The following is a 14,451-nucleotide window of genomic DNA, read 5'->3' as shown; positions in this document are numbered from 1 at the left end:
GTGGGGAATAAATATTAAAAAGGCTGATATTTGTTTGAAAATAAAATAAAGGGGGCAGTTAGATGGCGCAGTGGATAGAGCACCAGTCCTGGAGTGAGGAGTATCTGAGTGCAAATTCGGCCTCAGACACTTAATACTTAACTAGCTGTGTGACCCTGGGCAAGTCACTTAACCCCAATTGCCTCACTAAAAAAATAAAATAAAATAAAATAAAATATAATTTTAAAAAGGAATAAAATTGTGCAAAGTTGAATATGTCCAATAAAACTAAAGTAGTAGGAATACTAAAATTTAAGACATAATATTTATAATGCCTAAACTCACATGATCAAATGTTTAAAAGAAAGTTGCTCTTAAACCTGAGTTTTCTAAAATCTCAGTGTATTAACCTTTCTACTTAATAAAAATCATGAAGGAGTTCACAGATACATACATGGCAAGGTCGTCTTGTGTGGTCTGTTGATAGCAATTTCTTTACAGGTATCTCCATCATCTTCATTCTCTGCTATCCAACAATCAACCGTGAGGGAAAATACCTCACCAGTGGTTATTTCTTCAAGTTTAATTTCTTCCAAATACCAACTAGGGTCCCTTCCACTGTTGTCATGTCCAATGCGTATTTTATATAATTCACCAACATCTTTAAGATTAATCTGAAAAAAAAATTAAGTTATACTTCCAACAATCATTACCTCTTAAGCTGCAAATAAAATTCTCTCTTTGTTACTGCTTTTTTAAATCCAGAAACTCATTTTTAATTTTGAACACCAACATCTACATTACTTAACAACAGTTTCTCACATGGAGTTTAAGAACCGAAGTATTGTGAAATATGTTATATGATATATGATATATATATATCATCATATATCATATATCGTATATCATATATATATATATATATATATGGAACTTGGAATCTTCGTCTCAAAGAAACAACCCTCAAATACATTTTGCCAATAGGCAGATCTGACGGATATATCTCCAGGTATTGTTTTGATTGCACTTTGATCTCTCTCCAGTATTATTTTGCAAAATAATAAATAAATAGATAGATGAATGAATAAATGAATATATAGATAAATGAATTAATAAATAGATAACTGAATGAATGAATAAAATACATAAATAAATGTATTTATTATTATTGTTATTAGTATAACTTGGACACAAAGAATTAAACTTGTCAAAGTAAAACAAGTGATTTTTTTTCCAATGAAACATTGAGTGAACTTATTATTGCAGCAAGGTGATATCTGGCTCTTCTTGCTGCCTGGCTTCAGTAGCATAGCTTGCTCATGCTTCCTAATTGAACAGTCTTTAGGCAATCCAAGTATTTTTTGCTGACTTCAGGCTTGATAACTGACCCTCACCCCCATCCATGGTATATAAAACAGTTCTAAAGCATCTGTGGATATTCCAATTTACCAGGGAATTGTAAGTCTAAACTAAACTGAAGTTACTCAAATTGGAGGACATATAGAAAAAGATATAATTGGAAAATATTCTTATCATATCCTCATACTAAATCCTAGGCAATGAATCTGAAAAAAGAAATTCTTAAGAAAAACACACTATGAATATACATCTATTTAGTAAAATTACTAATCTATGATTTTTTTTCCACATTGGAGAGTGAGGAGTGGGGGGGGGGGAAGGTTAAGTGTTTTGTTTTGAATGTTTTCCTTGGGGATGCTAGAGTTTAGAATAGATAGTCATATCTCTTTTTCTATTATCTATGACTCTAATGTTCTGTTCTTGGCTTCTCTGAGGAAATTGTTGTTTTAACTGTTTCAATATCTATGAAAGCTATAATTTTCAAAATATCTATTTAATTCATTCATAATCTCTTTTTTCTTATATAAAAAGAATCATATCTTGCCTTTTTTTCCAATTTTGTTTTTTAACATCTTTCACTTAGGATCTTGTTCTCTTAGTAATATCTTTCTGTTAAATCTTAAATCTCCATATTTAGCTGACTAGAACCATACTTATATGTTCCTATCTCTAAAATATCATTTGCATTGTCTTGAGTCAGAAAAATCCCATTTGTTTTTTTAATCTCAAAAATTATTTTCTAAAAAGCCCGTCTACAGTAGTCAGATAAAAATTAAGAAATAATTATTAAAGTTGAACATCTTGAATATCAATTTAAAGCACATTTCCATCTTATTAAAGAATACTGTCATCAGATGGTTATATTATTTCCTGGCATCTGTACTTTTCTGACAAAGGAATCAGCACATTCAGATTCTAAAACTTCATTTTTCAGTGTCTTATATGAGGAAAAAGTACTTCAGAAAATGAAGTTGAAGAGATCATTCAGACCAGAACAAGTACACATGGAAGAAATTCATGCTGAAGGTGGCACAGTTTTGAAAGTATCAAGAGTTTAGTGGAAAAGATGTCCAAAAGGGGGAAATACAGCAAATGATTGGGTGAAAAATCCTCTCTGGTATAACTATAAATAAAAGGCAATTGAGAAAACACTAATAACTACTGCCTCATATTTTTACTTTGCAAAGGAATCCATGTCAAAAATGTGTAAAAAAAGAACAGGTGGAATCCTTGGGAATTTTTTTCAACTATAGACCATATCTTCATGCTCAAATAAATGAATACAAGATCCAATTGTGCTTGTTATTTGTTGATTAAAACAAACAAAACTATTTATTTGTTGGAGCAAAATTTAGCCTTAAATGTTTTCCTCTAATAAGCCATCTTCCATTAATATATTAAAATCATACAAGATCCCTTAATAGATAAAACTATAAAAATAATTATAACATAATCCTTTATTAAAAATAAGTGAAGAGAAACACCTAAGACATGTTATTATTATGGAAGATATCCTATGAAGCATCCAAATGACAGTTTCTCTATCAATGACAAGGTTTCCACTTGCTCCTGTTCCTATGTGATAAATGATAAAGGGACTCATCAGTGAGATGTAAGATCTTTAGAAAAGATCACCCTAACAATCTACACAATCAAAACAAAAAAGGGGGTAGCTAGGTGTCACAGTGGATAAAGCACCGACTCTGGATTCAGGAGGACCTGAGTTCAAATCTGGCCTCAGAAACTTGACACTTACTAGCTGTGTGACTCTGGGCAAGTCACTTAACCCCCCCCCCAAAAAAAATGTTCATTGTCTCAAGGGAATGTCCATCAATTGGGAAATGGCTCAACAAGTTGTGGTATATGAATGCAATGTAATACTATTGTGCTATAAAAAATGATACACAGGCAGATTTCAGAAAAACCTGGAAAGACTTAAATGGATTGATGCTGAGTAAATTGAGCAGAACCAGGAGAACTTTATACACAGTAACAGCAACTTTGTGTGATGACCACCTGTGATAGACTTGGCTCTTCTTAGTGCAATGATACAAGACAGTTCCAAAGAACTCACAATGGAAAATGTTCTCCACATCCAGAAAAAATAACTGTGGATTCTGAACATACATCAAACCATACTGTTTCTACTTTTTTGTTGTTTTTTTTCTTTTTTGAGGTTTTTGTCTTGTGTTCTGATTCATCTTTCACAACATGACTAATGCAGGGAAAAAATGTGCATTGTCTATACTAAAACATACAACAAAAGTCCATTTAGATAATTCATCATTGTATATATTTTGGATAAGCATTACAGATGTAATTACAGATGTGCATCAATTCAAGTAAATAGATACCCCAATCCTTTTTCCTATAGGACATATGAAAATCAAAAAGAAAGACAGAAAAGTTGAATTGAAGGAAGAAAGTGAGCTAGACTACACCCAAGACATGGCCCAGTGCTGGGAATGATCGGAAACAATACCCAACACAAAATCACTCACATACAAATTTTTTTTTTTAACACTAAGGAATATTGGTCATTGAAAAGGACAAAACACCACTATGTCTGAAAAATCAAAACTTTGGATTAGTCAAAAAGCAAAGAATAAGTTTATGATCAATATAAGTAGGCTTTTTGTATCCAGCCCCCACAATAATGCATTATAAATAGTATGCTTTTAATAAACTATTATTGGATTGGATTGGCCTGGAATCACTGTTACATGGAATGGGTTTATAAAAAAGTCAGTTATAAAATAACATGTAGCAAGAATGAAAAATAACACTTGGATACCACTTGACTACTCCACTCATATGCTTAGAACATTAAAAGAGCCAGAATTTGTGTTAAATGTTGGATAATCATAGAATCATAGACTTAAAAATGAAATAGATCTCAGAAGTTATCTGATCCAACCCCCTTATTTTGCAGGTGATGGAACTGAGGACCAAAGAGGATGAGTGAAATACTTACCCAAGATCATTTTGGGAGCATAATTTGACATTTGAACCCAAGTCTTTTAATTCTAAATCCAGCATTCTGTCCACTATACCACAAAGATTAACAAAAATCACACAGGATAAGAGAACATGAATGAATTGCAATCCATCCCACTTGTGAAAGTATCCATATTAATGAGATCATGGCCCTAAGAGATGTTAGGCTTTTTTCCCTCTGAAGCATGAACTTCCTTCTGAAAGTAATCTTGTCTAACACTGGACTGATTGATTCTCATGAATTTGAATCCTTCATTTGTATATGAAATAAAGTAGTTCATTTTCTCAAAAATACTTCTAAAACTTCTTAAATCTACATTGTTTCTAAAATTGTTAGGAATATATTTACTTATTTATTTTAAATGAAACATTGGACAATTTTATTTGTAAAAAGATATTTAATAAATGTTGTTGTTGATATGGAAAAGATTTCATTAGAAAAGGATGGAACAAAGACTACTCTTTCTAGGAATTAGAAATGATTAGAAAATGAAGACCATGGCAAGAATAGATAAGGCAAAGCATGGATCATTTTGTTCCCAAATTAACAACCATTCATTTAAGGGGTACTGTCAGGTTCTCAGGGCTACAGGCAATCGCCTTTCTCCAAAGTGTATTTATGTTTGATAGAATGGAAATAGATACTTGCATGTTCACCTATGTTAATACCTATAAGTATTTCAAAACTTTCATGAATATGCTATTTGAATTGTCTTAGGAAGATTCTGAAGATCACCTGGCAGGTTAAGTTACCAAACACTGAGGTCCTCTATTGAACTAAACTGCCAAGCATTCAAACTCTACTGCAGGGAGCAGAACTCCAATGGGCTGCCTAAAATTTTTGAATACCAAACATATGTTTGCCTAACAGACTATTTTCTGGAGAATTCACACAGAGCAAGTGATCTCATGGTGTTGAGAAAAGGCAATACAAGGACACTCTCAACGTATCTCTTAAGAACTTTGAAAATGTATGGTACTTACTTTGCTGGGCTATTATGAAGAAAATTCTTTGTCAAGTTTAAGGTATTATATAAAAGTTATGATGAAAAGGATGCTATCAGAAAAACCTGGAAAGACCTACATGAACTGAAACAGAATGAAATGTACTGTATACACAATCCCAGCAATAGTGTAAGATGATCTGCTGTGAAGGACATGGTTATTTTCAGCAATGCAATGAACCAATATAAATCTGAAGGACTTATGAAAATCGCAACCCATCTACAGAGAAAGAACTGATGGTATCTGAAAACAGATTGAAGCTTTTTTTTTTTTGACAGTTCCTTAATCTGAAGTTTTGTTTTTGTCTATTTTCTTTCACAACCTGGCTACTATGGAGATGTTTTTCATGACCACTGTTGTAAAACTTATATTGAATTGAGTGAGTCCTTGGGGGTGAGGGGTGGGGAAGGAGGGAGGACGAGAAGTTGGAACACAAAGTTTTTTAAAAATTATGTCAAAATTTGTTTTTACATGTAATTTGGAAAATAAAATTCTAAACAGGGAAGAAAATTTTTTAAAAAAGAACTTTGAAATTCATTGTCTGACATGGAAGGGGGTGTGCTCTTGAGGCTTGGGCCTGGTTGGGATGGGGGCCACTCGTTTTGTGCAGTCTCTAGACTTTGTGAAGAACTGAATGAAGCAGAGTAGGCAAGGGGCCAAGATCCCGGAATAAAATACTATCTTCCATGCCCTCATCAGTATCCTAAGGGCTAACAGGGTTTGTGGCATCTATACTGGGTGCTCTGCTGGGTTCCTCCACAAGGCCACCTACACAACTCATATTAGCATTTTCACGGTTCTCTTTGAGTGCCCAAGGCAGATGGGAAACCCCTTAACTTCGTCATGAAGGCTGTGATTGGTATGACAGCATGTGCCATGGGAGCCCTTATGGGGACACCTTTTGTGGTTGTCCTGATCTGTATAATATCTGATGGTTGGTTGCCTTTGAAAGAGTGCAAAAGCTACAAGAATGTTGTTGTGCATTCTTGAGGCTTGCCCGGGAAAAGGGGGTTAAAACCGTTTGGAAGGGTTGTATCCCTACTGTGGCTAGAGCAATTGTTGTTGATGGTACCCAGCTTTCTACCTATTCACAACCTAAACAGCTTCTCTCAGTTTCAGGTTGCTTCTCTGATAACATCTTCTGTGATTTCTGTGCCAGCATGATTAGTGGGATGGTCACCACAACAGCCTCTATGCCTGTGGACATTGCTAAAACGAGGATCCTGAACATGTGGATGATTAATGGGAAGCCAGAGTATAAGAATGGATGGGATAAGGGCAGCTAGGTGGTGCAGTGGATGGAGCACCAGCCCTGGATTCAGGAGGACCTGAGTTCAAAGCTGGCCTCAGACACTTAACACTTACTGGCTGTGTGACCCTGGGAAAGTCACTTAACCCCAATTGCCTCACTAAAAAAAAAAAAGAATGGATGGGATATGCTGAGGAAGGTCATTCAACATGAAGGACTCTTCAGACTCTGGAAGGGATTCACCATTTACTATGCCCATCTTGGCCCTAATACTGTCCTCACCTTTATCTTCCTGGCGCATTTGAACAAGGCTTACAGGAATTTCTCTCAGTGGCTGAGGAACCCCAAGGGTGTTTAAGAGGCCCATGAACTGTACCTCAATCCTCCCAGCTCTTCTCATAAGTTCACCTTTATAAGGGGGTGTCTGGATGCTGATCCTTCTGTTCCTCCTATTTATTTCCCCCAGCTCCTTCCCTCCTCCTCCTATCACCACTATGTAGGTTTAAAGGACTTTGGTCTAAAAAAGACTGCTAATCTCATTGGGCATAGTTGATAATAGTAATAATAATGTGAAATGTCTATACTTCTAAAGGAAGAGAATAAAAATATTTAAAATGTTTTAGCTTACCAATCAAATAAAACTAATTGGTAAAATTATCAAAATTGAAGATTTCTCTAAGCCAAATTATTCATTTACCAATACAAATTCTGCAAAGTTTTGTAACTTTGACAATACAATTTCTTATAGATACTTAGTCAACTCAAATAAAAAATATTAAATATTGACTCTGAAGAAACATGTTAGAATTCAAAGATGGGGCAGCTAGGTGGCGCAGTAGATAGAGCACCGGCCTTGGAGTCAGGAGTACCTGAGTTCAAATTCGGCCTCAGACACTTAACACTTACTAGTTGTGTGACCCTGGGCAAGTCACTTAACCCCAATTGCCTCACTAAAAAAAAATTAAAAAAAAAAAAAGAATTCAAAGATGAATAAGATTCTGTCCCTGTTTCAAGATGTTATCCTCAAATAGAGAGGGGGGAAAAAGATACACAGATAACTACAATACTAAATAGAATATGGTAAGTCCATAAAGGAGGCAAATGCAAAATATTATGAGAATTTTACAAAAAGAAAAAATCGTTTCTTACTGTGGGATCATGAAAGGTATAGTATAAAAGGTGGCATTTAAATTGGATCAGGAGGGATCCCAATAGTTGAAGATGGTAGAATTAGTATAGACAAGGCGTTCCTGAAAGGCTTAGTGTAGTTTTAAACTATTATTGCTTATAATTGTGCCAAAACTTTTGGAACAATCTGTATTCTATTGTATATTTGCATAACAGGTTTTGAAGGAGAAATTGATAAGGAAGTCAAAGAGTAGTATTTCTGTATTTGAAGAATGTTCCAGGAGAAGGTATAAATATATTATCTGTATATGCACTGATTGCTCTGTTCCACCCAGCACTGAAACAGATTAGTTTTGGTAATAATATCTGTTTTAGAAAACTAAAGATAAATTGTGTATTCATTTGACTAGCTTGATTTTGAGATGGTCATATTCTTATACCTTAAAAAGAATATCTTTTGGGGCAGCTAGATGGTACAGTGGATAGAGCACCGGCTGTGGATTCAGGAGGACCTGAGTTCAAATCCGGCCTCAGACACTTAACACTTACTAGCTGTGTGACCCTGGGCAAGTCACTTAACCCCAATTGCCCAGCAAAAAAAAAAAAAAAAAAAAAAAACGAATATCTTTTTCCCCCAAATTTCAACACCTTTCTATTAGTAGTAGAGGGTTTGTTTTCAAAATGATGTTAGTTTTTTAAACAAGTTTACATTCCACTCATTGTGCTTGTAGGATTGAAAATAATCTGAAGAGACATATGTCATGCTAAAGAAATTAGAAGGTCAAGGAAGAAATTACCTGTGATATCTATGCAAAGGGGAAGAACAAATAAAAGATAGAGGACACAGAAGATAAAATGAATACTTTTGATTATGTAAAATTGAAAAGTTACTTTAAAACAAAAACAAAAACAACACATTTAAATTTTAAAGCAAAGTAGAGAAAAATATTGCAGAAAGTTTCTGATAAAGGTCCCATATCCAAAATATATATAAAACATTCAAATTTAAAAGAATGACGCATTCCCTAATTGATAGATGCTTTAATGAGGAACAGACAGTTCTCAAGGAAATCCAAGTAACTGACCATATAAAAATGTTCTAAAGCATTAATAATTAGAGAATGTGAATTAAATAAAGGCTTCATCTTCCCATAGGCAAAGATTACAAATAAGGATACTGACAAATATTGAAGGGGATATCAGGACAATAGGCACATTAAAACCAGAGGCAGTTAGTAGCACAATGGATGAAGTACTGTTCTTGGTGTCAGAAAGACCTGAGTTCAAAGATATTACTAATTGTGGGATCCTGGACAAGTCACTTAATCCCTGTTTGCCTCAGTTTCCTCAAATGCAAAATGCTACCTCACAGGATTGTTGTAAGGATCAAATGAGATATGTGGGAAAAGCACCTAACATTGTACCTGGCATATAGAAGGTGTTATATAAATGCTCATTTCCTTCCCTCCTCCCTTCTCCCTTCTCCCTTTCCCTAATGCACTGTTTGGTGGAGCTGTGAAATGGTCCTACCATTCTGGAAAGCAATTTGGATCTCTGCCAAAAAAGCCTCCTTTGACCCAGCAATACCATTACTTGGTCTATATATCCCAAGGAGATCAAAGAAATAGGAAAAGAATCCATTTGTACAGAAAATATTTATAGCAACTCTATGCAGTAGCAACAAACTAGAAAATAAAGAGATGTCCATCCATTGGGCTATGGCCAAAAAAATTATGGCATATTAAGCTTATCAAATATTATTTGTACTGTAAGAAATAACCAAATTTCAGAAAAAAATGGGAAGATCTGAATGAAAAGAGACAGAATGAAGTGAGCAGAACCACGATAACAACTTAATTTACAATACTATAAAGACAAACACCTTTGAAAGTTTTAAGAACAATGACCAACCATGATTTTATGAGACTCATGATGAAACATGTTATCCACTTCTTGATGGACTCAAGAGTGAAAAAAGGCAAATACTTTTGGACAGAGTCAATATGGAAATTTGTTTTCGAGATCATAAATACACAGGTTTTTAGGTTTGTTTTGCTTTGCTTTGTTTTTTTCAAAGAGAGGGTGGTGAGGGAGTGCAAAGGGAATAGGAATAATGTAGAAAACAAGTAAGCTCTCTAAGGGTTTGCAAAACTCTTTGCAAACATCACATTTGATCCTCACAACAACCTTGGGAAGTAGATCCTAGTATACCAATTTTACAGATGAGGAAACTAAAGGCTTCATGAAGTAAGTAGGACCTGAAATGAGCATTAAAGTAAGAGAAGAATTTGAATGAGGAAATATAAGAAGGAAGTACATTTCAAGCAAGGGAGGTAACCTTCTTCCATGCATAGAAGTGGAAGATAACAAAATAAAATCAGGGAATAAGTGGAAGTTGTGATTGTTTAAGACAGAGTAAATGAAGAGAAGTAATGTGAAATAAATCTAGAAAAGTAGATTGGGATTTAAAGCCTTTCATAATATGGCTCCAAATTCATTCTACAGACAATGGAGGATAACTGAAAGTTTTCGAATAGGCAGTCCCATCATCTTGTGCATTAGGAAGATTATCTTGGCAGCTGTGTGAATGACAGACCAGAAAATGGAGTGACTAAAAGTGGAGAGGCCAGTTAGAAAATGTTCACAAGGAGGGAATAGATTAGAGTTGTGTTGTAAAGATAGAATCAATATGACTTTACAATTGATTGCATGGAGCAAACAAAAGCAGTTCATAAAAATATAATCATCTTACAAGAAAAGGTAGGAAGATGAGGGGCAGCTAGATGGTGGAGTGGATAGAGCACCGGCCCTGGATTCAGGAGGACCTGAGTTCAAATCCGGCCTCAGACACTTAACATTTACTAGCTGTGTGACCCTGGGCAAGTCACTTAACCCCAATTGCCTCACACACACACACACAAAAAGAAAAGGTAGGAAGATGTATATAAATATATAAAGCCTTGCTCAGGAGCCTATTGACTGAGTCTCATTTGAGGCTAACTAGTATGGCAAAATGGCAGTTTGACAGAACAGTTTGTCATGAGAACTGAGCTCAAGAGCTACCAACAGGAATAAATGGGGACTGAGGAGTTGACATAACACAAATAAAGGAAAATGAGAAATTTGTAGTGACATGAAGAAAATATTAGATGTTTGTCTTATTTTTTTAGTCAGAAAGAATCTACAGAGTTCTTAAGGATGGTGAAGTTTGAGGCAAAAAATAAAATCTTAGAGACAAGAATAAATGAATGAATGATTGACAGAGTATTAAGCACTTACTATGTGACAAGAAATGGGCTAAGGTTTGGTGATACAAATAAAAAGGAATATAGTGTCTTATTTCAAGGACCTTACATTCTAATAGGGAAAGACAACATATAATGAGAAATGGTGGCTTGGGAATGGTGTTTTGGTATAGGAAGTCACTGGATTCATATTTAGAAAAATTATACAATTCATTGATTCTCCCTTTCCAGAGGCAATGGAAATGTTGATTTCAATGTAGTTTTCAGGAGACGAAATGGGAGGTCAAATCAATGAGAATCTAATAAATTCTTAGATGTAAAAGAGACCAACCTACATGAAGGTTGCTACAAAAAAAAAGAAAGAGTGATAAAAATAGTTCTAACCCTTTGGTGAAACAGACGAAAATCATTGTGGATGAAGATAAAGACAAAAGGTCTCAGGTAGCTTGAATATAAGGGGCTTAGTACTTCTCAGGGATGGTCTGTGGTATTCTGGTTTGGGAAGGTAGAATATCAACAGCAATAGTATAAAACTAGCCAGAATGAAGATGAGGATGCTTAATCCAAGGCAAATTATAGGGGCTTTTGATCATTGCTAGTGACTGAAGTTTTAAAAGAGCAATGGAAATTAGGGAAATTAATTTGTTAAGAAGACTGTGTCCAAGAATGACATTCGAATTTCTGAACCAAGTCTAAAAATAAAAGAATTATGATTTCTTAGAAAGTGACAAAGAAGATATATTGAGGGCAAATAGAAATGTATTTGCAGGGGGCCATGCTGATTTAATGTAAAAGAACTTTAATATGACGTAGGAAGACAATGAGAGAAATGCCTATAGCTAGGTATTGCTTAGTACTAATAATGAAGCCCTTGAGGTGGTCACATTAGTCAAATCTATAATGAATATTTCTATTTGGACTGGAACAAATTACCATATTTTACATAATTGTAACTTTGAATAGTGTGACTTTGAATACATGTGGTGAACATTTTAGGAGATTCGTTATTTGCACTAATTAGGACCTAGCTGCATTTGTTTCTTTATACCTAGATATAAAGAATAACTATGACATAAGAAGAAATAAAGCCTTAAAGATAAACAATAATTCAAATAAAACAAAAGATATGAAAAGAAGTGGCAATAATAACTATAGGCTCTGATATCAATATAAAAATTTTAAAAGTACAGGTGCCAATCAAGGTGAACATAACACAAAGGCTCTAATTTGTTGGGATTAGAGATGATAATTTAGGATTCATATTATTCATATGAAGATGAACAAAATTGGGGGTTATACTCTGAGCCATTCCCCCAATGCATTGGTGGTCAATGAATATGAAGGGTACTCAAAAGAAGAATTGCAAAAGAATAATAATAACAAATGTGTGAAAGAGGGTTCCAAATCAACAAAACTAAATGAAATAAAAATCAAAATAATCTATAGCTTCTTTACACCCTGAAAATTACCAATGATGATAGAAGATGGAAATAATAAATGTTAGAGAGTTTTAGAAAGAAAGCCATACTAACTAATACGGTATGGTTAGAACTGTGAAATGGTCCAACATTATGGAAAAACAATTTGGAATTATCATTTGAAAATGACTAAAATATCTATATTCTTTGACCCAGAGATCCTACTGTTTGGCATATTACTGAAAGATATGAGATATAAAAGGGGAGAGGAATACACCAAGACAGAGCCAAGATAGCAGAGTAAAAACAGAGACTTGCCTGAACTTTCCCAAATTCCTTTCCAAACAACTTTAAAATAACACTTCAAAATGTATTCTGGAGCAGTAGAACCAGCAAAAGGATGGAGTGAAACAACTTTCCAGCCCAAGACAACTTCTCAATGGAGTGAAAAAGAGCAAAGGCTATGCCCAGACAAGCCAGCAGCAGGTGGGGGCAACTGAATTGGCAATAGCAGCTTCCAAAGTTTTCAGCCCAAAGAAAGCAAAGGGGTCATATAAATGGTCAGAAGGAGATTACGGTGGACCCTTTGATGGTACTGAATGTAGAACTCCATTTCATTGCCCATACCTGGTTCCAGGTCATAGTAACAAGGCAAGGAAGAACACTATCACACTAGAGTGTGCAGCAGCAGGTGAGCAGAAACTCTGGTCACACTTCTAGGTTGGAAAAGAGTTCTAGTTCACAGACCAGAACACAGACCAGAAGAGCAGTTATCATACCTCTCCTTAGATCATACTGCCTTGGAAGCACTGAAAACTTACAGAACTCCAGAACTAATTCTGAAAACAGCAGGAAAAAAGGCCTGAAACTTGGAACAGTGTCCCTTACACCCCAGAAGCAGAGCCCAAATTTAATATAAAGGTAAAAGTCAAGAAATAGTCTGGGAAAAATTAATAAACAATTTTTTAAAACCTGACCATAAGAAGTTACTATGGTGACAGGGAAAAATCAAAACACAAATTCAGAAGACAACAAAATCAAAACTTCTACATCAAAAGTCTCAAAGAAAAATGTAAATTGATTTCAGTCCCAAAACAAAGTCCTATAATAGCTCAAAAAAGATTTTTAAAATCAAATAAGAGAGTCAGAGGAAAAATTGGGGAAAGAAAGAGAGATGCAAGAAAATCATGGAAAAAGAGCCAATAGCTTGGTAAAGGGGCATATGCACACACACGCACACACACACACACACACACACACACACACACACACACTGAAGAAAATAACACCTTAAAAACAGAATAGGTCAAATGGTAAAAAGACACAATAATCACTGAAGAGAAGTCCTTAAAAAGTAGAATTGGCCAAATGGAAAAAGATATACAAAAAAATCACTGAAGAAAAGAATTCCTTGAAAAGTAAAGTTGGGCAAGTAAAAGCTAATGACTTTATGAGACATCAAGAAACAATAAAACAAAATCAAAAGAAGAAAAAATAGAAGAAAATGTGAAATATCTCATTGGAAAAATAACTGACTTGGAAAATAGATTGAGGAGAAATAATTTAATAATTATTGGACCACCAACAAACTACAATCAAGAAACAGTTGAGATGTCATATTTCAAGAAATTATCAAGGAAAACTGTCCTTGTATCCTAGAACCAGAGGGTAAAACAGAAACTGGAAGAATCTACCAATCACCTCCTGAAAGAGATCCCTAAATGAAAACAGCCTGAAATATTATAGCTAAATTACAGAAGATGCACAATCCAAATACCATGGAGTCACAGTCTCCATTTGGCTGCTTCTACATTAAAAGATTGGAAGGCTTAGAATATGATATTCTGGAGGGTGAAGGAGATAGGATAATAACCCAATATCACCTAGCCAGCAAAATTGAATATAATCCATCAGGGGGAAATGGATATTTAATGAATAGAGGATTTTCAAGCATTCTTGATGAAAATATCAGAGCTGAATAGAAAATTTGACATTCAAATACAAGATCCAAGAGAAGCATAAAAAGGGAAACAGGAAAGAGAAATTATAAGGGATTCTATAAGGTTAAACT

General features: G+C 34.6%; 1 protein-coding gene and 1 pseudogene across 1 annotated transcript in view; one reads left to right on the top strand and one right to left on the bottom strand.

Moving 5' to 3' along the window:
* Nucleotides 1–14,451, bottom strand: part of RP1 (RP1 axonemal microtubule associated) — a 715,393-nt gene that overhangs the window by 338,484 nt on the left and 362,458 nt on the right. Inside the window, exon 27 of the mRNA XM_043976222.1 lies at nucleotides 434–653. Coding sequence (XP_043832157.1) covers nucleotides 434–653 — 220 coding nt within the window. The remainder of the gene's footprint in view (nucleotides 1–433; nucleotides 654–14,451) is intronic.
* On the top strand, nucleotides 2,193–6,947 carry LOC122736974 (annotated as a pseudogene).

This window comes from Dromiciops gliroides, chromosome 1 (genome assembly GCF_019393635.1).
Source record: "Dromiciops gliroides isolate mDroGli1 chromosome 1, mDroGli1.pri, whole genome shotgun sequence".
In the NCBI taxonomy this organism is placed as follows: Eukaryota; Metazoa; Chordata; class Mammalia; order Microbiotheria; family Microbiotheriidae; genus Dromiciops; species Dromiciops gliroides.
The sequence above is the reverse complement of the archived record's forward strand: the minus strand, read 5'-3'. Positions and strand labels throughout refer to the sequence as shown.